General features: G+C 36.2%; 1 protein-coding gene and 1 pseudogene across 1 annotated transcript; one reads left to right on the top strand and one right to left on the bottom strand.

Annotated features, from left to right (window-relative positions):
- Positions 1 to 17,989: 17,989 nt before the first annotated feature.
- On the bottom strand, positions 17,990 to 18,837 carry LOC149241845 (uncharacterized; annotated as a pseudogene).
- A 771-nt stretch (positions 18,838 to 19,608) lies between these two features.
- On the top strand, positions 19,609 to 20,447 carry LOC149241844 (E3 ubiquitin-protein ligase UPL3-like). Its single transcript, XM_089370675.1, has 4 exons — positions 19,609 to 19,694; positions 19,783 to 19,899; positions 20,077 to 20,247; positions 20,337 to 20,447. Exons 1-4 carry the CDS (start codon positions 19,650 to 19,652, stop codon positions 20,445 to 20,447), a joined length of 444 nt encoding a protein of 147 aa, XP_089226801.1. The 5' UTR covers positions 19,609 to 19,649.
- The last annotated feature ends 2,264 nt before the right edge of the window (positions 20,448 to 22,711 follow it).

Genomic DNA, 22,711 nt, shown 5'->3' with positions numbered 1-22,711 from the left:
ATAAAGTAATGGTGGACAGGGATAGCTCAGGTGACTTGAGTTGCTTCCAAGAAGCAATGGACATAACTCGTCAAGTCACCAAGATACACTCTCACTCATTAACTACATTGTGTTTCAGGTTCAATATTTATCATTTTAACAGTCAATAATTGTGTGGAGAGGTACTCTGTAGCTATGTAGGGTTGACATGTTTTTTTCTATGTGGTTCATGGTCCTAGATCACTATGTCCACAAAATATTTGTGACTAGAAAGGATTGTTCGCTTCATGCAAGCTCAACCACAACATTAGTGACTAGGTAAAATTACATAAAAATAAAATAAAACTAAAAAAGTAAAAATGAATTAAGATGGCGATTAATGTCTACTAAAACCAATATGGTCTATGAGACATTAAGAAAGTAGAATATCAATTGAGATTCTTTAATATTTTATTTCTATTATTCAAATAAAAATATAAAATTAATATGTATATCTACGAAGGGCCCAAAACCTTTTTTAAAGTGAAAAGAGATATGATCCTCTTGACCCTTAGTTAAATATCAATATAAAACCCTAAAAATAAATGTAAACCGAACTCAAAACATTTCTAGTACAAAATTAAACTAGAAATAATAAAATAAAAGTTAAAATAAAAATAGCTACATGGTATTCGCTCATGGTATAGGCCCATGGTATAATAACCCATGGTATTGACCCATAGTATTCATGTGGAATTATTTAAAGTGTGAAATGAAAGTGTCCTAGATTCATCTTACTCTCGATGAACCAAGGGCCACAAAAATCGAATCTCTTTCTGCTCTGTCAAGATATTTGATCCCTCTGTATGCTTTGGAGATCCAAAATTAAGATCAGTATCGATTGATAATTATAATCATTGTTAAAAATTAAGGAGTCCATCCCATATTCCAACTCATCTGCCATTCTCTCCTCCTGCATAATCCTTTTCATCCCTTTTAGTTTTATAGATTTTTCAGTCCATTTCAAGTCTATTGAACCTTGATGAAAGGGATTAATAATTACCATTACCAATACCTAAACCTATTGATTATGATTTCACTCTAGGAATGTCTTTAAGTTTGGGTATTGGTAATGGCATGGTCATGAAAGGCATAGTGGAGTTGTTGCTAATAATAGAGAGGAGCCCATGGCTATGTGGGAGTCATTTTTTTGTAACAAGTGGTTTGAAATAGAGGATATTAATAGAATATATCAAATAGAGGAGAGATTGATATCCTCACAAATTTTAGATTCGTTATTGATTAGGTCTTGAGGAGATGTGTCTTTGACTATCTATTTCCAATTTGATGAAAATATCATGTTGAAAATCATGGTATTCAAGAGGATTTCCTTCTCTCACATATATAGAGAACAAAATCAGTTAAATAATGACCTCTCATAAGAAGAGTGTATCATGGAGCTGGAAAAGATCAAGTTCTCATAGATGGAGAATGGAGTCATTCAAATATGAAGCTTTTTCCTTTTTTTGAAGTTATGAATAAAAAAGTATGTATTGATCTTAAACACGACAATGTTTTTAAAGCTATTTAGCCATCTAGAAAGATTTTAAATACATGCATTAGTTTAAAAAGAAACGAGTAGATAATGTTAATGACAACAATCATAGCTCAAAAATAAATAGTTTATAATAAAAATAGTTGATAGACCTCTTTAGCTACATGATGTGAAAGTCAATGTCTTTATCACTAAAAACATGTTCCATATTTAATTCTAACTAGTTCTCTTTTAATAAAAATATGTATGTTTTTACCTATCTTTTAAAAAAAGATCAACATGGAATGTGATGAAATCTAAGTTTCACCCAAAAATAAATAAATAAATAAAAATAAACATATGTGAATAAATGTATGTATGTTTTTTACCTTTCTCAAAAAAATATCGCAAGGGAAAATGATGAAATGTACATTTTACAAAAAAAAAAAATGAATCGGTCTCCTCTGCAGTTAGACCTATTTCCGTTAACCCCCGTACTTTTTTTGTCCCATTAACAATACCCAAACCTAAAGAAATCCCCACACTTCAACCATTTCCACGATATTGAAACTTTGACGAAAAAAAGGGCGTCTGAATCAGGATTGCAGTGCAGGGCTCTGTATTGGAAAAGGGATAGTAATGTTTCATGTCGATGTAGGGCTCTCTTTAGGTTTGCATATTGGTAAGGGGACAGTCATGTTTCATGTGCATGCAGGGCTCTCTTTAGGTTTGCGTATTGGTAAAGGGGTAGTCACTTTTCACTTGGTGTTCTTATAGGTCTCTACCTTAGTAGGGAATATCATTTCTTCTTAAATGGTGGTAGAGGAATTAACTGTCAGGATGAGATAGTGGTCCTGTGGGGAATTCTCCATAATGTTGTGTGGCTTGCCATTGATTCCTTTAGAGTAGGTGGAGACTCTAAGGTGGTCATAGATTGGCACCAGGGAGGAACTCCCTCGAGGTTCATTATCTTAGCTTCAACATTAGATGGTCAAGGTCAAGGATCTTCATTCCTCCTTCTCTGATATTTCCTTCATGCATGTGTACAGAGAGAAAAACTTGGTAGCTGATGTTCTATCTAAGAGAGGGATCACTATATGTCCTCGTTTTATGTTTTTTAAGCTCCTGATTGATGGAATTGTACAGGAGGCTGGCTCCCGAGGTTTCTGATCCTCTGTTTTATTTTCGTTTGCACATGTCATTGTTTCTTAGTCTGGTCTGTATTTTTCTCCTTTGTCTTGGCATTGTTTATATTTCTCTAGTTCTGCCAATGTTGATTCTTAGTGATCTTCTCTCTGCTCGCTTGGTCTGGCTTTCGTCTATTCCAATGATTTGCCTACCTCTCTTTGGTTTCTCCAGTCTATAAAGTCATATGTAATATCTGATTTCACTAATTACATATCTCATTTTACTAATGAAAAATGAAAGTATTTTTGTTGTGAAAAAAAAGACACTGTCATATTTAACAAAGAAATGTCAATGAAATTCCTCTGTTGTTAGATCTATTTCCGTTAGTCCTAGTACATTTTCCTCACTCAGGCTACAACACTTTGCAATGGGATAAGACCTCACCACCAATTGGTATATTTCTTCTATGTTTATCGCACATTAAAACTGATTGCTATTTAATAATGATTGCTATTTCTAGGTCTCGGTGTGCAGCAGGATCACAGTGGAGGGAAACTTTCATTATGTGTGGTTATTGGTGATGGGAGTGTGCATCAAGATTCCATGCAGACATTTCTTTTGGTGTGGATATTGGCAATGGGATAGGAACTAGAGGAGAATATGTGAATGGGAATGTTTCTCAAGGAAATGTGAATGGGCCTCCTCTGAACTTAGGACTGTTTCAGTTAGCCCCATAAAATTCACATTCTGCAGTTAGGTTTCTATTAGGAATAATGTAAACCTGGTATTACGTGGTCAACATTTTCATCATTTTAAGAGTCCAAATTCATTGTAAAAATCACTAATAAAGATTGAGAAGTTAGGACTCACTCCCCATCCATCGCACATTATCTAAATCCTATATATGCCTTCCTATTTTATACATTATTCAATTATTTCCACTCTTTTTAAACCTTAACGAAGCAAAGGTATATGGATGAGCATAGTAGTAAAGGGCATTCTCTACATCTGGATTATTCTCAAGGAAATGTTAATGGGCCTCCTTTGCAATTAGGTATATTTCCATTTGCCCTATGCGACTTCTGCCGTGGCACTTTGCACAAAGCGACCAACCCACTGAATAGGTATGTGGAGATCAAGCGAAAATGGGGTGGTGCAGATGAGTTGGAGAATGGCGAAATTTGGTCGAGAGTATTCAACAATGTATAAGAACAGGGTTGTTGGAGGAAGAATATTAAGCTGTGATATGCAGTGTTGTTGGACGAGGACATTTCAACTTGTCAAGTACAGAGATTTAGGTGGAGGGCTAAGTCATCCTTTTTCTTTTGTAGAAGAATAAGAAGTTCCACAGAACCAAATGGAAGAATTAACCCTCTAGTTAAATCGTCGTACTAACAAGTTGAAGTGTGCTCATCTAGCAACACCGCATATCACACCCTAAGCTTCTTCATAGAACAACCCTCTTCTTCTACATTGTTGAGTACCCTTGACCAAGCTCGACCATTCTCCAACTCCTCGGCACCACCCCATTTTTGCTTCATCTGCACATACATGTTCACTGGGTGGTCATGTTTTTCATTGTGCCACAACGCGAGTCAGACAGGGCTAACGGAAATAGGTCTAGTTCCATAGGACCATTTACATCTCTTTGAGAATAATCCAGACCTAGAGAATGCCCTGCGCTGTTATCCTCATCCATATGTCAATGTTTCATCCATATCATTTTGTTTCTTCAAGGTTTCAATAGAGTCGAAATGATTGAAGAATATATAAAATAAAAAGGGATTATATATATAGCAGTAGAGAATGGGTGATGGATAGGAGTGCACGGTTGTTATATGGGCGTTTGACCTCTAGAAGCTGGTTAGTCTTCCCACATTTGGAGAATCTAGGGTAATAGGGGACACTCATGAGTATATTGGCCACATACACCACACCATGCAGAAGGTTTGTTCATACAAATAACCTTGTTCTATCTGGGTGGTCATGCTCTTACTGGTTGCTATTGTTAGGTTGTTTCCCCTAGGGTTCATTAGGTTGACTACCTTGGTTACCCTTGTTACCTTTCCCCTTATTCTTTTTCTTTAAATTTTTGGGATTGATCACACTCTGTTGTGCAAACACTTGACACTGAGAGGGCGATGGCTACTCGGGCTAAGGAGGCATGGGAGGTTGTGACACTAATGTTTCAAGGGTTGGAGCACTTGACAGTGCATAGGTATAAGATGGTGAAGGGGAAACATTCTGGCAGACAACTTGAGCACTAGCTAGGCTTGACATCTATTGATGTGGTTGGGTGAATGCATAAGATGTGCTTTGTCCTAAATGCACATTGGTAGCAAGACAGGCATAAGCGTTAGAGGCACTGATGCCCCCTATAGATAGCCATAACTATGCTTATTATATGGTGAACGATGTGAAATAGATTGGGCGATACCATCGGTAGCATGAGATGCCCCAGTGAATTGGCACCACCAGGATGGAGGTGGTCTAGAATAACAGTATAGACATAATCGTATTAAGCGTAAATCAATTCATATCTCACAGCAGTCTAAAGAGCATCTTCCTCTGTCTGAGGAAAATGAGATGTGACATCTTTGGTAGTAGGCACTAAAAGAGTCCTAAGCAACCAATCGAGGTAGACACGGTCTTCTAAAGGTGGAGCACAACACATGCTCCTCCTTCCATGCCATTCTTAGACATTATTGGAAAGACAGGTGGGAGAGGACTGACAGAATGTGGTGAAGAGTTCCGTACTAGTGTTGTATTGGAGAGGTAAATGAAAATATGAGAGGAACACTTTGACAAGCATCACGAAAATGGAATAAAAGGCGGTGGGCTAGTCCACATAGCACTTCGTAGCACCTCTAGTGAGCATGTGTTGAAACAACCAAAGAGGAATGGAATCATCAGTGATGGAATGGGATGAACACCACATATGGAAGGAGCAGACGTGATTGGTAGGGTCCTCTTCATAATTACCCTCAAACTTGGGAATGTCAGAGCGAAGTTTAGTCATCATAGCTCGCGAACCAACATCATGGTGTATAGGGTCATTGATCAACTGGCTAAAATATGGGAGGCTTAACCCAAGCATGAAAGGTAGTATGGGAGCTTCCAAAATGGTCCCTGAGACAGTTCCACTAGATGTGACCACCAAGATAGAACCGAAGCCAACACCAAGTTGGTTTCCTGCACCTACAGTGGTTCCTTACATGATGGTGAAATGTGGTGAAGGAGGTTCAGAATCAGATGAGGAACCAGATGAGTCAGAAGAGGAGTCAGTACAGGGAATCGGGGGACTATGAACTTGAATCCTGCAAGGAGGAGTAATATTCCCAAGCGGAAATTGGGGATGAATGACTAAGAGTCTCTGCAACAAATGTCTTTGTGGTGCAATGGATATAAGACACAAGTGACAAGGAAATGATGAGAGGAGATCAATAAGATTCTTTTTCCTCTGTGTGGAGAGATGAACTAATTAAGTAAAGTATTGGCTTTGCGGTGTAAACCAAGTGCCATTTTCTTAAGGTGTGATCATGTGTGAAAGTGTATTTATTAATTAAGTGCACATCGTGTTTGAAAAAAGAGAAATATTACTGAAATAAACTAAAATTAGAACATAAAATGAACAAAAAATCAACTTTCTAAATCCCACCCAAACTGGGTTGGAAAACACTGTGCTCATTGGTGGCGAGATCAATTGAAAACACACAAAAAAGGCCAAGATATCTAAGCGTTAGTGTGACTCGGATCAAATGACACTATGTTGTTGGAAAGTGGTGCAACAACAACAAAAAACCAGGGGGGAATTGCTTTAAAAAGATAAGGAGATGGGTGTGAAACCTAGGGCAACCAATGGGACCCTAAGGAAAATTAACAAACAAGGTTGAAGATGAAACTTTGGATGGAAAGAACGTGTCTTTGAAGATATTAAATAACAAGGTATAAATCTAGAAAATATGGTTGAAAGCTCTACAAAAACTAAGATTTATGACTTAGCTAAAGTCCTCCTATAGAGGTGGAAGCATACTAGATGCCCTAAAGAGGATAAATTCCACTTCGACGAGAAAAACATAGTAGATAAAGGCTTAAGAGGGATAAGATTGTGGTCAACCAACATAGTAGATGGCTCTCAGAAAAACTGAGAAACAGATTAGAAAAAATCCCAAAAAACCTAAAATTGCAGCTACTAACACCATTACTAGGATATTACAATTTTTTGGTCAGGAAGTGTGCTTTGGATCTCGAGATCACATTTTTGGGGTAGAAAAGCACGATTTATTCTCCTTGATTCTCAATAAGCAAGTCTCAGAAAAAGTCAAGCATTTTGATTTTTTCAAATTACATAAAAATAAATAACATAAAATACAAAATATAAAATAAATATTTATAATTACAATTATAATTATAACTAACTGTAATCAATAACTAAACCAATATAAATCCTTCTTAACTCTCGATCCATTAAGCATCGGGATCACATCCCTTTTCAATTTAAAATATGTTTGTATCTACAAAAATTTGATCCTCTCTCATCTTAGTAGATCTCGAGTTAAAATAGATCCAACCTAGTCATTTAAATCTACGTTATTACCTCACTACTTGAACATAAGTGATAATTGTTGGTGTCAAAAATTGGAAAATTTGTATAATATTTTCTCAGAAAATTGTCATATAGAATTTATTTTTGTTTTACCCATCCCAACTCATTAACTACATTATTTTTCAGGGTCAATATTTAGCGTTTTAATAGTCAATAATTGTGTGGAGAGGTACTCTCGAGCTAAGTAGGGTTAACATGTTTTTTCTATGTGGTTCATAGTGCTAGATCACTATGTCCACAAAATATTTGTCACTAGAAAGGATTGTTCGCTTCATGTGAGCTCAACCACAACAAAAATGACTAGGTCAAATTACATAAAAATAAAATAAAAGTAAAAAAGTAAAAATAAATGAAGATGATGATTATTGTCCACTAAAACTAATATCATGAGACATTAAGAAAGTAAGATATCAATTGAGATTCTTTAATATTTTATTTCTATTATTCAAATACAAATATTAAATTAATATGTATATCTACCAACAGCCCAAAACCGTTTTTAAAGTGAAAAGAGATATGATCCTCTTGATCCTTAGTAGATCTAGAGTTAAATATCAATATAAAACCCTAAAAATAAATGTAACCTGAACTCAAAACATTTTTACTACAAAATTAAACTAGAAATAATAAAAAAAATTAAGTTAAAATAAAAATAACTTCATGGTATTCGCTCATGGTATAGGCCCATTGTATTGAACCTTAGTATTCATGTGGAATTATTTAAAGGGTGAAATGAAAGTGTCCTAGATCCATCTTACACTCGATGAACCAAGGGCCACACAGATCAAATCTCTTTATGCTCTGTGAAGATATTTGATCCCTCTGTATCATTCGAAGATCCAAAATTAAGATCGGTATCGATTGATAATTATAATCATTGTTAAAGATTAAGGAGTCCATCCCATATTCCAATTCATCCGCCATTCTCTCCTCCTGCATAATCATGCATAATCCTTTTCATCCCTTTCAGTTTCTTAGGTTTTTCAGTCCATTTCGAGCCTACTGAAACCTTGATGAGAGGGATTAATGATTACCATTACCAATACCTAAACCTATTGATTATGATTTCACTAGAGGAATGTCTTTAAAATTGGGTATTGGTAATGGGATGGTCAGGAAAGGGATAGTGGAGCTATTACTAATAACAGAGAGGAACCCATGGCTATGTGGGAGTTATTTTTTTTTTGTAACAAGTAGTTTGAAATAGAGGATATTAATAGAAGATATCAAATAGAGGAGAGATTGATATCCTCACAAATTCTCGAGTAGGTATCAATTAGGTCTAGAGGAGATGTGTTTTTGAGTATTTATTTCTAATTTAACAAAAATATCATGTTGAAGATCATGGTATTGAAGAGGATTCTTTCTCTCACATATATAGAGAACAAAATCAGTTAGCTAATGATATCTCATAAGAAGAGTGTATCATGGAGCCTGAAAAGATCAAGTTCTCATGGATGGAGAATGAAGTCATTCAAATGTGAATGTGCCTCCTCTGCAGTTAGGTCTGTTCCGTTAGCCCTGTGCGACTCGTGCTGTGGCACTGTGCGACTCGTGCTGTGGCACTTTGCACAAAGCGACCAACCTACTGAACGGGTATGGTGAGATCAAGCGAAAACGGGGTGGTGCCGAGGAGTTGGAGAATAGTGAAATTTGGTCGAGGGTATTCAACAATGTATATGAAGAGGGCTGTTGGAGGAAGAATATTAAGATGTGATATGTGGTGTTGTTGGACAAGAACAATTCAACTTCTCGAGTACCGAGATTTAGGTGGAGGGCTAAGTCATCCTTTTGCTTCTGCGAAAAAAGAAGTTACCGCAGCCGAAGTTCCGCAGAACCAAAAGGAAGCATTAACCCTCAAGTTAAATCTCCGTACTCACAAGTTGAAGTGTACTTGTCCAACAACACCGCATATCACACCCTAAGCTTCTTCCTAGAACAACCCTCTTCTTCTACATAGCTAATCGTTACACATGGTTATGGTAGTTTTAAGAAGTGTGTGTATGATTGGTAGCTTTAAAACACATTTCCAATTTGATGGTCAGAGAAAGTACCCTACTCAACTATTTTTTTCCTTTCGACAATATTTTTTTTATTTTCAATCAGCAACTTCAATTTGTTGTGCATGCTTATTCATTGATCTAGAGGGTTTCGAATGTGACGGTTTATCGAGTTACACGTCTAAATAGACCTGGTTCAGAAACATCTCCCTTGTTGTGGAATCTTCTAGGGATGTAGTCAATTGGATAATGCTTATCCTTACTTGCACATAGATAACACTTATCCTTATCCTTATTGGACACTTATCCTTAGATACTTCTGCTTTTTGGGAGTTACGGCTTCTGGATTTCTTTTAAAAAATTCAATATCACTTTTCCGCTTGCGTTTACACATAAATCTAGAGTGGCAATTGATGTTTCCCTCTTTGTTTTCCTTATCCACGGAGCTGAAGGTATCCAAATGTGGATTAAGTTGCCACTAAAGCATTTGGTGGATAATGGTTATCTTATATAAGTTGGATAGTGTTTATCATTACCTGCACTTTGACAAGTCACAGTGGGAAAAGCTCTTTAAGCTCATCTTCTCCTTGCATGAAGGTTGAGTGTACACCGTGTCTATTCGATCATTTTATGAATTCTCAATATAAACACGCACCATACCCATTCTCTGAACTTCATCACTTCTGTATGGGGGGGTCATAATTTCATATTTTTCCATGAGTGGCTATTATGCACCATGGCTCATACAATGCTTATGTTATGGCTTAGCATGTGAATGATTCATCACACTGAATGTAGAAGAAGTCTGGTAGTGGCAATGATGATATTGTGCTGGGAATAGTTTTTCCGGTGTATATTTAAGCCAACGAAGGTCGATCGACCATGATAGTCCATCCAAAAGAAGGTAGCAGAACCTAAATGTTGACCAAGAAAGGTTGGACCATTATGGAAATAAGATATCAGCAACGCGATGACCACATTTCATTGTGGATGGAATGATTTGGGTGCTTCAATGTTGTTTTGTGATGTCACCAAAGAAAGGATTTTTTTTTAATGCATTTCTGTATGGTTAACTTATTTTTTTTAACAATAGTTGTTTAAGTTGTCAGATTAAACATCCTAAAGAATATGAAAAGCGAGATTCAACCTTTCTCCCTGTTCACTTGATTTGACGGATGACTGGGCTTCCTTAGATGATATCACAAACATCGAAAAATTTTCAAGAAGGAAAACAGAGTTATGGAACCTTGAAATTTTGTCATGGTATATCTGTTTCTTTCCTTTTGGACAACTCAAATTATCCTCCTACCAGCGATCATCAGGGCCATATGTTTTTAAAAGAATCTGGATAAGGACATTCACACATATTTCCACAGAGACATCACCACATGGAATCCTTTGGGCAGACATTTTTCATGTGGTCTGACATAACCTTGCCATAAAGGATGAAAGCTTCTGTTGGGTTGTTTTGGAATTCCTATCCAATAGTTTAGAGGTTCCAGATGGCGAGTATCGTAGACTTTTCTAAGTGACATAACACCTGACCTACCAGGTAGGCAAGAAGCGACCGCACTTTCACAACTCCAAAAAATTTAGCTGACTGTGATAACATGTGGACCACCAGGGGTCTCCTGAATTTGAGGTAAACATGGTTGGCAAGTATGAATTAATTAATGATGCTAAGATGAGAATATTTCATATTCGATTTCTCATCCATAGGCTGATGAGACTTAAACAACTGTGACCCACACACTCACACTCAACCAAGACATGATTATCCAAAATCAATAATTAAATACTCACTTCTAAATTTCTCTATCACATCTGCATTTACACACCTTTATTGTAAAGGTAGTTGGAGCTTTACAATATATTTTGAGATTCAAAATTTGTGGTACATTTGAATCTTCATAGATCCAGTAAAGGTCAAATACTAAACTATAATTGTTTTATAATTCATTAATTACATTTTAAAATGTAAATTAGAATAGTGTCTATAGAAATGAACAATGTTGGATGTAATTCTTACACCTATATTAAATATCTCAAGTCTTTGGATAGTTATAGTAGCAATGTGGGGAGGAGAAACCCTGAAAGGATACACTGGAACAAATAGTTATGCAATGTTGAACTGTGGTGGAGTAAAGAGTAATACAAAAAGATAACAAATAATTAACATATGATTAATGTTAATAAGTAGAAATGGTTGACTATTAATTGGTTACATTTTATTGTGCCTACTTATCGAGTGACGGGAAGATTAAATTTCTATTTTATTTTATATTGTGGAACTTCCCCAAAAATTAAGTTATGATTGAACTCTCTTGTGAGGGCACAACTACTCTACACCATGATTAAAATTGGTTTAAGATATGGACATAGTTTTAGATGTTCATAGTATAGCGGGAGGAATAATTTTTTTTATAAAATATGGTTATTGCATCAAAAGTGGGATGTTATACCGACAATATTAATGAGATAAAAAGTAGTACATCTTTAAGAAGAATATATATCATTGAAACTAAGGAAAAGAGAAGGGTCAAATGCTAAACGCCTCGACAGAAAAGGATTAAAGCATATAACCATCTTTAGGAAGGATAATTGATATATTATGTAATGGAAAAGAATGAATTCCAGTATAGGAGTTGGGAGATAAGGAAAATTGAATTATTCCAGACTATTATCATACTACTTTAGTTTGTGAGTTATATGATTACTATACAAGGGCATAACCTAATAAAATTCTAACTAATGCTGATAAGGATAGTCTAGTCAAGGACATAACTTAATGAAATAAAGGTTATGCTTACGAAGTTCCTAAGAAAGGATGATATATAAAGGAGGAAATGATAAACTCTCATAAGGTAACTCAGAAACAAAAAGTAGATAAAATGTCAAGTGTTTTTGTTCCATAGTTCATGGCCAACATGAGGAAAATAAAAAAGTAAAAGTATATAAATGGAACTGTGTAAATCATCGGGAAAGAAGTTCATGACATCCTATCAATATTAACATAAGTTGATGGCTAATTAAGAAGGTTCCATCCTGGAACAAATTCTGAAGGTTTTATTTAAATCATATCTATCCATGAAGTTTTCCATGGAATATCATTAATACAAGTCTCTGTATATTGTTAAAATTATCTTTCAAATTAATTTTTTTGTACATCTATATGATGTAGTTCATTTTTGGATGTGTTTTTTCCACCAGTTTAATCGTTTAAATCCACCCTTACTAGGTCATTATTCAGATATTTAGTAGAAACATGCATATTTAATTAGACATGCATAGTTTGGAGCCTATAGGTTTCTTTTCAGTAAAGTAAGATCTCAATAATTATAACTAAGAGATGTAAGAGGCATCTATATTGAACTAGGGTCAAAGCTATGAAGTGTATGCACACATGTAATACAACTCACTGTATGCATGATAATGTATGACTTAATAAGAAGGTCAATGGGACTGACACCCAATAGTACATCTGGTGTAAGTACATAGTAGGAGTATAAAAGTAGCTCCTAGTGCTTCTTGATTAATAGCAGTAAGACAATATTAAATACAAGCTCAAGTTCACTCAAATTCCAATGTGTAAATTATTACAATTCAAAGTATGCAACCTCAAACTTCACATTGATGTGCATATCCATCCAGATAAAGATGGGGTTCTATTAATATCTCACAAATAGGAACCTTTCAAATCTGCAACAAGAAGAAGATGCTTCCAGTAGAATGATTGTAGATCTTACAAATGTACGTCTTGAGGGAAGTGATAAGATAAAAATGATTTGTATGCTTCTACTATATATAAACAAAGTATACATGATTTATGAAAACAAAAATGAAAAAAATATTAGATATGGGGGCGCTTAATGCAATTCAAGTAGAAACAAGAATAATTCAGATCAACCTAATGAAAAACAAGAATTGTACACTAGATTTGGAACATGATTGTCTGAGTTAATAAACAAATTCTTGATAAACATAAAATGTTTTGCATTAATGCATCTTATGATGATCTAAGGATCTTATGCTACTAATAAAATAACACATGTGCCAAAGCAATGACATATAAAAGGTTCTCGAAGAGAGAGAATAATAAACCATACAACAACCCTGTGTTACATGAATAAGATTATTTAACCATATTGGATGGCTAAATGGTAATAGTAAGTGGGATTTATACAAAATCAATTTGGTTTCGATAAAATTATATCTGGCAATTTATTCAAATCAATTGCAAATTGTGCAATCTGGAATGCATGTTTTGTACCACTATTTCTATTAAGAAATATATGAGAATTCCACCTGTTATATTGCATTGATAGCGTTGTCTGGTTTTGAATATGAAAACATAACAATTATTGCATAGACAATTTGTTTTGAGGAATTTAACAATTGATTTGGTTTCTAAGAAATAAATTTTATTCTACTAGGTCATGATCTAGTGTTAAGGTGGGGTATCCACATGTTAATGACCCAAGTTCACACCTTGGTATACATAGTACCCTGGAAAGTAAGAGATTGGGGAGTGTGAAAACATTGTAACCTTCATTCATGACTCATGTATAGGAGGTGTATGTACTTACATACTAATTGTTCAATTGGTTTTGAATAGGCACTTAATTATTCATGGCCAAAAAGGTGTTGGAAGTAGTAAAGCAAATAGGAAATCATATAACATAACCAATTTATGCGTGGAGTACTTTTGAGTACCAAACAATTATTTTCTTGGCTAAAGAAAAAGTTAAGGTTGTTATTAGACTTCAAATATAACATTGAATTCCATACTAGACTAACTATCATAGTCAATAGTCTGCTTTATGATTAAGCGGAGGTCATATTCCGCTATTAATAAAACCTTTTCTATGGGATAGATTCAGTACCAAAACTCAAAGTTATTGGTTTTGTAAAGTTGTAATATGCATCTATGTTATCATTTTGTTGAAAATTTCCTGCAACCATAAGATACATGAAAAGGATTAGCTAAATAAAAGCACTTGAATACTTTGACATAAAGAATAAAGTTATGCTCTGGTTGCGGAAGTTGAATAGTTCCATGAATTCATTATTCTCCAATCGACAAACCAAACATAGGTTTATTGGACTTACCTAAAAGTAGTGTGAATGAAAAATTAAATGAATTTTTGGCATAATAATAACATGGTTGAAAACATGTGGATGATGTATATGTCATGTAGGTGTTGCTATAGACATTGGTATTGAGTACACGTGTACAGATGGTATTGTTTACAAATGGTACATATGGTATTGGTATGGATACATGAATCACATGATGATATATGACATGTATAGTTATATGTGTGTAATGCACATTATGTGTAAGCGCATGTGGTTGACGAGAAGGCACTGGGTGATTGCCTAGTGTGGCAACCGATCCAGAGTGTGTACAAAGGGAAGACGAAGGTGGAAACTAAGGATTGGTATTGGAAAATAAGGATAAGTATCAATATTTTGTTTCAGGCTTAGTATACATGTGATATATGATTTTGATTTATGAAGGTTACCTATGGGTTATCATTTTGATGGTTATGCATGAGCTAACCTGTTATGATATTTTATACATGTTGATTGGTGAAATATGCTAGTTTGAGTTGTTGTGACTAATGCAGAGAAACTATAGGAAGCAAGTGTTCAGCAAGAACACAAATGCATTGGAGGAACATGCATTTCTTCCTATTATTTAAATAAAATGGAAACTAAGGAATCATAGCTAAAGGGCAAGCAACATTAACTGTGGTTGCTCATCTAGCAAACAAAATTGAGTTTTTTCATCTAAAAATATCTCACAAAATTGATTCAAACAAATGTACAAGTAGAAATGGAAGGACATCATTGGTAGAACTCTTTTGTAACTGATGTATTGGAAAATCTTATTGAGGTGGAATGGCCACGGGAACCTGAAAATTTAGAAGCAACTACCTGTGAATGACGAAATAAATGGTAAGATGTAGTAATACACCAAGAACAATGTAAATTTAAGGGAGGGAGTATGTAACACCCCTCCATCGTATGGAACACTCTATTGACCTAAGCTAAGAAAATATAGGTCTCATGTGTAACAATGAAAGTAAATACTTAATTATTAAAATAAAATAATTTAATCACTTGGAAAAACGAGACACCAAGAGATGAGATTCTTGCCAAATCCCATTGGTGAATGGGAAGGGATAATTCTTTCATGATAAGACTTCTAGATCCAATTCTAGATAAGCTTAATGGATTGGAGATAAATATCCATTAAGCTACTTAGATGGAGAAATATGATAAGTTAAGAAAAACATAAAAGCCTTGCAGGAGAGAAAGGCAAGCTTTTATGAGGAAAAGCCTCGTGGGAGAGAAAGGCAAGTTTTTATGAGAAAAGCCTAAGAAAATGTATAAAAATGTGCATAAAAGCGGGACGCCGCTAATGGAAACCATATCATGAAAGAGGGTATTAAATACCCATTGACGAGATGAACAAAAGGCATTTGATCCATGGCAAGAACTCTTAGCTCGGGGGGTGAACTGGAGGAATCAGTTCTAGGTTGGATAGTGATGCTCGATTTTCCAAGTCACAATTTTTCAGTTACCTTGGGCCGATTCCATCGCATGGGATGTACTATATGTTGTCTCCTTCCTCTTTATGTTTTCAAATCTCTCAGCTTACGCGTATCATTGCATGTGTTCTCTTTTTTTATGAGAATGATTGAATACTTATGCATGTGCCCACTATTGAATCTAAATTAAATCAAAGTGAAAATTTAGAGATGAGAGCGTAATAGGTGTTATTTATACTGGTTCAAGGAGATATGTGGCTAATGTTAATATTGGGTCAAGGAGTTATGTGACATATGCATATGTTACTAAGGGATTTTGCACTAATAGGAAATAATCCACATAAGATAAATCCACCCTAACAAACCTAGATAGAGGGGATTAAGACTAAACCAGTTTAAACAGAGGAAAGGCCAAACGATATAGGTAATTCGAGACACCTAGAGCCAACACAAATAAAAATACCAATAAGCCATAGGTGTAGAAGACCACCTCCAAGAAATAACTCCTGCAAAACCTAAATGCAAAGGTCATAATGTATCCCTGTAAAAGTTAAATGGAAATCTCTGGACTCGAACCCCAAAAACTTAGAGTAATAGAAACAATTAACATGAATCAAGAGGTAATCTTATAACCTGATAACACTATCCCACTATGCAAGAGTCAACAAGGTTTCATACACTAACTCTATGGTCAAGTCACTAATAGCTTCCCACTTTAGCTCCAATGAAATCAATAATAATGAATAATGAAGTCTCTATGTGCCCAACATCAAGCTCTAGTCCATAATCTGGCATCCCAATTGAAAAATGTTTCTTAGTGGACATAGAAATCGAATTGGATTGTGTGCAATCCCAGGTCACTATTGTTGCATTACTAGAGGCAAATGACCAATTCTTGAGAAGAGACCAAGAATCATGACATGGCTATGTATACTTCCCTTTGTGCATAAGCCCAACACTATGAAATAGCCAAGAAAATAATCACACTATCAATAAGGAAGGCGTCTAGATGCACAATAAACTTTTAAGAGTAAAGATACATTTTATAGAACAAAAAAAAACTATGAAAGACTTAATATCCTAGTGAATAATGAATAAATGTGCATGAAGTATGCATGGGACGAGATAACCAGATCACCCTTAATCAAATGTAATGAGAGGCGGGAGAGTAGCAAGCACCCCAACGTTTCTTACCATGTCACTTATCTCCCCATCCATGAATGCGTGCCATTATTAGTCCCTACCATCTGGCATTCGGCAGGGACTATTGTAATCGATCGGGGGCGAGATAGCATTAGTTTCACGTTTTATCACTGTGTTATACACTGGTTATTACAAAGTTTTCAAACGCTGGATTAAGGCGCTGTGCCGGATAACCAAAGTTTTATTTCTAACTTAACTTTTGCCATCTTATTTGGCCTCTTCCCTAGGCGGAAGAGGCCCGACCATAGCTTAAATTCGTTTTACACGCCTGCTGCATTCTGGCTAACCGTCAACGGGTTGTTTTAATGTTAACATTAATTCGTGATCTCATAGATATACAAAAAATAAAACAGGTGCCATGGTTATGCATGGAATACAAGTGGCAAACTAATATTGAAACTGTTCTGTTCATATTGAAACTGTTCTGTTCATCTTCGTCCGTGGCCACAGCTATGAAGCCCATCCAGTACTCCACAGCTTCTGCACAGATCCTTGTGAAATCTACTGCGTCTCTCGTTTCTTCTTCGCATAATAAAGATCACATTTACGCAGATGAGACCTTGAGGCCTTTGGGTGTGGTGAATAGTTACGTAAACATCTACGTGCCACAGCTCACTTCAAATACTTTCTGTGAAAGAATTACCTCTTCTTCGACGATAGGTTCAACCGAAGGAATCGAAAATGGAGGGAACGGGCTCTTCTACTTTGAGCGAGGCCTACAATGAAAGTTCGCCCATCTCTTGAAAAGCTCCCTACTTCACGGTATCAGGTACTTCAATCACATCTAGAAATTTCAGTTTCTGTTTGACTTAAATAAGTACCGCCATAGTTCGTTATGGTCGTCTATAAGCGTATGGGCAAAGATGAGTTACAAAATGCCGTTATTTTCATAAGCCTATGGGCAAAGATGAGTTACAAAACGCCGTTATTTTCATAGAAATAAACGAAAATTGAAATTTCGAAATCTATTCTAAATCTCAAAACCTAGACTGCCTCACATTTTTCAACTGTCTTCAGCGCAATTCTTTCGAAGGTTTTGGGAACGACGAACCAGATATTCCCGAAAGCAGGTCTGAATGATCACAGCAGCATCATGGGGAGACAACTCCTTCTGCTGTGGCTGCTGCTGCTACTGCTGCTCCCACCGCCTTCTTCAAGTGGAATGACTCGGATCTTAGCATCTGAAGACTTGTTATCATTGATAACAGTATATTTTTCAACTCGAATGGTTTTGAACTCCCCCTGCCGCGCTCCAGGAATTGTTATTGTGATGGGATCGGTGACTTTATTCTTAGATTCTTCCCATTTGTATGAAATCTTGCCCTTCACACCATTATCCCCCTTCCATTCTTGCTTTAAGGACTTCTTCACAGTACATGCACATGGCAGTGGCTTTGCTTTTTCAGGTTTAGTTTCCTTCTTGGCCTTCAAATCCTTGAGCTTTTCCACACTCATCTCCATCGCTGTCATTCGATCAGCCAGGTCCTTCACGAATTCATCCCTGCGGAACTGAGCTTTCTCTACTATTCTTTGAACAGCGAATGAATCCCCACGTCCTCCTGTGGTCTGTCGAAACCTGCGAATGGTTTTGTGAGAAGGAGTTGTCTCCATCTCCATTGCTATACGATCTGTGCAGGCAAAGGTGAAGGGCTCCTTCTCTATGGCCTTCTTCACATTCGAATTGAAATCGCAGAGCCATTTCTTTCTGATGGCAAAGAAATCATCCTCCAATGGAAAAGGATTCCACTCTAGGTCTAGGTCTGCAACCATCGATTTTTCAAATATGCGTTTGTGGGTTTCTTCAATCCAGGAAGAGGATGGACTTGAGTAGTAGTATTCCACCCAGCTACAGTGCCCGGGTTTCAGGTTTCAATCTCCCTGATCACAGCTGTTAACCTGATGCCACCTTAGGTGGCCTGCTGTATAGCTTGCATGTGTTATGCTAGGGAGATAGGTGTTAGGCACATGGCCGTCATGTAGGGCCCACAAGGTAGATAAAAGTTTCGACTTTCATTTTTATTTTTATTGACATCGGTTGATTTTCTTATTTTTATTTAAATTTGAAATTTGATGTTGCATTGTCGTTTCTTAGTTGAGAGCTGGTACAGTTGAGAGCTTACTTTTGTTGGCATGTTATGAATCTGTGAAGGGGCGGACAAGCGGAGGAGGATCCGGCCATAATATTGAGATACATGTAAGTATATTTTCTTGCTGTGAAAGTCATTTGGTATTTATTTGTTCTTCATCAAATCCTTGAGGGTCACATTTGCCAGGCTGGGTTAAAATTCCTGTATTAAATTCTGTCATTTCGTTGATTATGTTTTGCTGCATGTTCGTTTGGTGGGTTTCTGCTGCTGCGCCCATTCGGGTTAATTTCCAACTTATATTTGTATTGGGCTTATTGAATTTGGGTATTTTGAAAAGTCATTTTAGATTTTTACCTGTTTTCATTGTAGTCTTTGCTTCCATGAATGCTGTAAATGCGTTTGACAGATAGGCTTATGATGATTTTGGAAATTGAGCAACTTGTTGAGCTATTTGTGCGTGGCTTTGGGGCAGAGGGGGAGTGGGGTGGTGTGAGTTTTCTATTGTCAAATTTTCTTGTTTTCAGGGTTTGCTAAGGGGGATTGTAAGAGGGATGATGCCTTCGTGCTGGTGCTCTAATGGCAGTGCTATCTTATCTGGAATTTTTCTCCAGCGGTGTTCAGGTACAGTCGCAAAAGTTGTATTTTATTAGCTTTTGTTTATATAGGAAAATTTAATCTTATGTTTGAGTCTGCTCTTGGAATGCACTAGAGGGTAGCATTGTCCACTGCTGCAAACATTTGCAAGAAGATTCCATCTGATGCAGCGGAATTTGTAATGGATGTTGTGCCAATATTGACAAATCTTCTTCAATTTCATGACTCAAAGGTAATCTATTTTTTGCATATTCTCCTTTCATATTTAACGTAGGAGTGAGTTTATAAAGATGGCATAGCGTTAAATTTATATTTGTTTGTGTTCTGTGTTCAATTTTTATTGATGCTTTGAAGGTTTACCTTCAAGTACATTTCTTCCTCTGGCCAATGATAAATATTTGTTACGCAGGTGGTCGAAGATGCATGTATTTGTTTGACTCGGATTGTAGAATCTTTTGCCTCTTATTCTGAGAAATTAGATGAACTCTGTAATCATGGCTTGGTTACACAAGCAGCAAGACTTATATCTGTCGGTACTTCTGGAAGTGGCCAGTCATCTCTTAGTACATCCACATATACGGTATCAACATAAGTGACTTATTTGTTAAAAAAATTGGAAGGTTCTGTTATAAATTATTGCATGGTCTCATATTATCAATTGGCTTGCAGGGTTTGATTAGGATTCTATCTAAATTTGCTGGTGGATCTGCTTTAGCTGCCAAGGCACTTCTTGATCTCTCCACGGCCCGCCCTCTTCATGCATCGATAAGGCAGGAATAGGCTGCTTCAGAGGCTTACAGAAATGTTGAGTCTCATTGTCTTCATTCTACATATTATGTTGGTGCTTGTTGGCATAGTTTATTTTGGGTTTACATAAATCCAAGTTGTAGAAGGGCAATCAATTGAGATGTTTTAGTATCCGTGGCCCTCGAACTTGAACCTCTCAAACTACAACAACTATCACTTTGGCAGCCGTGTTTCCCCAGCTAGTTATCAGTGTTCATACATGCAATAATTGTACTTTTGTTTGTTAAGGTATTTTCATGGCTCTTCAGGATTTGTGAACGTAAATGCCTGTATGGGATGAAATTAGTGCTGTAGACATGCGCTGTAGACATGCATAGTTGTTTAGGAAGCAAGAGAACGACCTGAGATGACTATTGCCATTAAAAAAAGCTAAATGCCAAGTGCCGTTTGCAATTTGTGGTTTTGTAAGAAATCTTTAGGCACATGAAAACTTGGGGAAATTTGCGGCTCTCCAAGTTAAAAATCAGTTACCAGAGTGACCCCTCCCCCCGCAATCCACTTCTGGGCTGGTTTGTCAATCATGAAATGAAGCTTTCGGAGTTTCCTCTCCTCTCCAAGCCTTCCTTTCCAAGATTGTATAGCTGTATTGAATCTATAGGGCAGGGGCAGTTCCTACGCCATGATCCCACCACGCCCCGCCCTCTTCATGCATCGATAAGGGAGAGCAAAGACTTCTTGAAGTGTAGAGGGCTTCACTTCACTTTATCTCCCGCCGGAATAGGCTGCTTCAGAGGCTTACAGAAATGTTGAGTCTCATTGTCTTCATTCTACATATTATGTTGGTGCTTGTTGGCATAGTTTATTTTGGGTTTACATAAATCCAAGTTGCAGAAGGGCAATCAATTGAGATGTTTTAGTATCCGTGGCCCTCGAACTTGAACCTCTCAAAATATGGAGCCTTGGTAGGAGTTAATTCATTATAAGGGTTTATTTTAGCTGTACCCTACACTCTCAGTTTAATTATGAAGACATACGACCACTGTGTTAAGATTATTGACCCATACTTTCTTTATTTAATATTGGGATTCTCCATGTCTTGTAACAAATGTTTTATATTTTTTATCTTCGAAATTCCTATTCCTATTCTTTAGGGTTTTTACCCATCAAACCTTAGTACCGCTATCACTCTAGTTTTCTCTAGCACTGTATTATTACTTTGATTCTGTAATCTCTAAGCATAGAATTATTGTTTTCGGTTATAGTCCAAGATTTTTGACTCGGTTCCATTTGGGCTTTTTCCCTTGGACAGATTGAAATCGTGTCACCGTAGATGACTGCTTCAGGTAATACCAGTAAGTATATTCTTGTTTTTTTTTATCTGGATTTTAAATTTCTGAAATCTGTATCTTATGCAAGCTTCATTTTATGACTACGACAAGTCTCTCTGTAGTTCCCAGAGTAATATTGTCTTTTAGATAATAGATGTCAAATTAGAGAGGACTGACGTTCTTGAATCTCTATATATTATAGCTGATATATTTTTACTTTCTTTTGGCAGCCATCTCTACTGAAGAAGAAAGGTTATGGAGCATAGTAAGGGCAAACTCAGCAGATTTTAATCCATGGACTTCTCTTATTCAAGAGACTGAAGGTTTTGGTGTTGATTATTTGCTTACAGTTCTTACAGCTGTGCCTATACCCTTGGAAGGGTAAAACCCTCTTCCTTTCTTTGTTATTCCAATTGGTATCTGGGTAGGAGTTAATTCATTATAAGGGTTTATTTTAGCTGTACCCTACACTCTCAGTTTAATTATGAAGACATACGACCACTGTGTTAAGATTATTGACCCATACTTTCTTTATTTAATATTGGGATTCTCCATGTCTTGTAACAAATGTTTTATATTTTTTATCTTCGAAATTCCTATTCCTATTCTTTAGGGTTTTTACCCATCAAACCTTAGTACCGCTATCACTCTAGTTTTCTCTAGCACTGTATTATTACTTTGATTCTGTAATCTCTAAGCATAGAATTATTGTTTTCGGTTATAGTCCAAGATTTTTGACTCGGTTCCATTTGGGCTTTTCCCTTGGACAGATTGAAATCGTGTCACCGTAGATGACTCCTTCAGGTAATACCAGTAAGTATATTCTTGTTTTTTTTTATCTGGATTTTAAATTTCTGAAATCTGTATCTTATGCAAGCTTCATTTTATGACTACGATTATATGTATGATTTCTGGGGGAAAGTTGTTCAATAAAGGCTGATTTTTGACTTCATGAGGACCTCAAGAACT

Source organism: Pinus tabuliformis, chromosome 8 (genome assembly GCF_031772625.1).
Source record: "Pinus tabuliformis cultivar Carrire ecotype Pingquan chromosome 8, CPIR1, whole genome shotgun sequence".
Classification (NCBI taxonomy): Eukaryota; Viridiplantae; Streptophyta; class Pinopsida; order Pinales; family Pinaceae; genus Pinus; species Pinus tabuliformis.
This window is presented reverse-complemented; position numbering and strand designations above follow the sequence as displayed.

What these genes read in the sequence shown, in the direction of transcription:
- LOC149241844 (XM_089370675.1), top strand. Translation starts at nt 19,650, where the DNA reads ATGGCAGTGCTATCTTATCTGGAATTTTTCTCCAGCGGTGTTCAG. An exon ending in TTTTCTCCAGCGGTGTTCAG is followed by an intron (nt 19,695 to 19,782) that starts GTACAGTCGCAA and finishes GGAATGCACTAG; the next exon opens with AGGGTAGCATTGTCCACTGC. An exon ending in TTCAATTTCATGACTCAAAG is followed by an intron (nt 19,900 to 20,076) that starts GTAATCTATTTT and finishes TTTGTTACGCAG; the next exon opens with GTGGTCGAAGATGCATGTAT.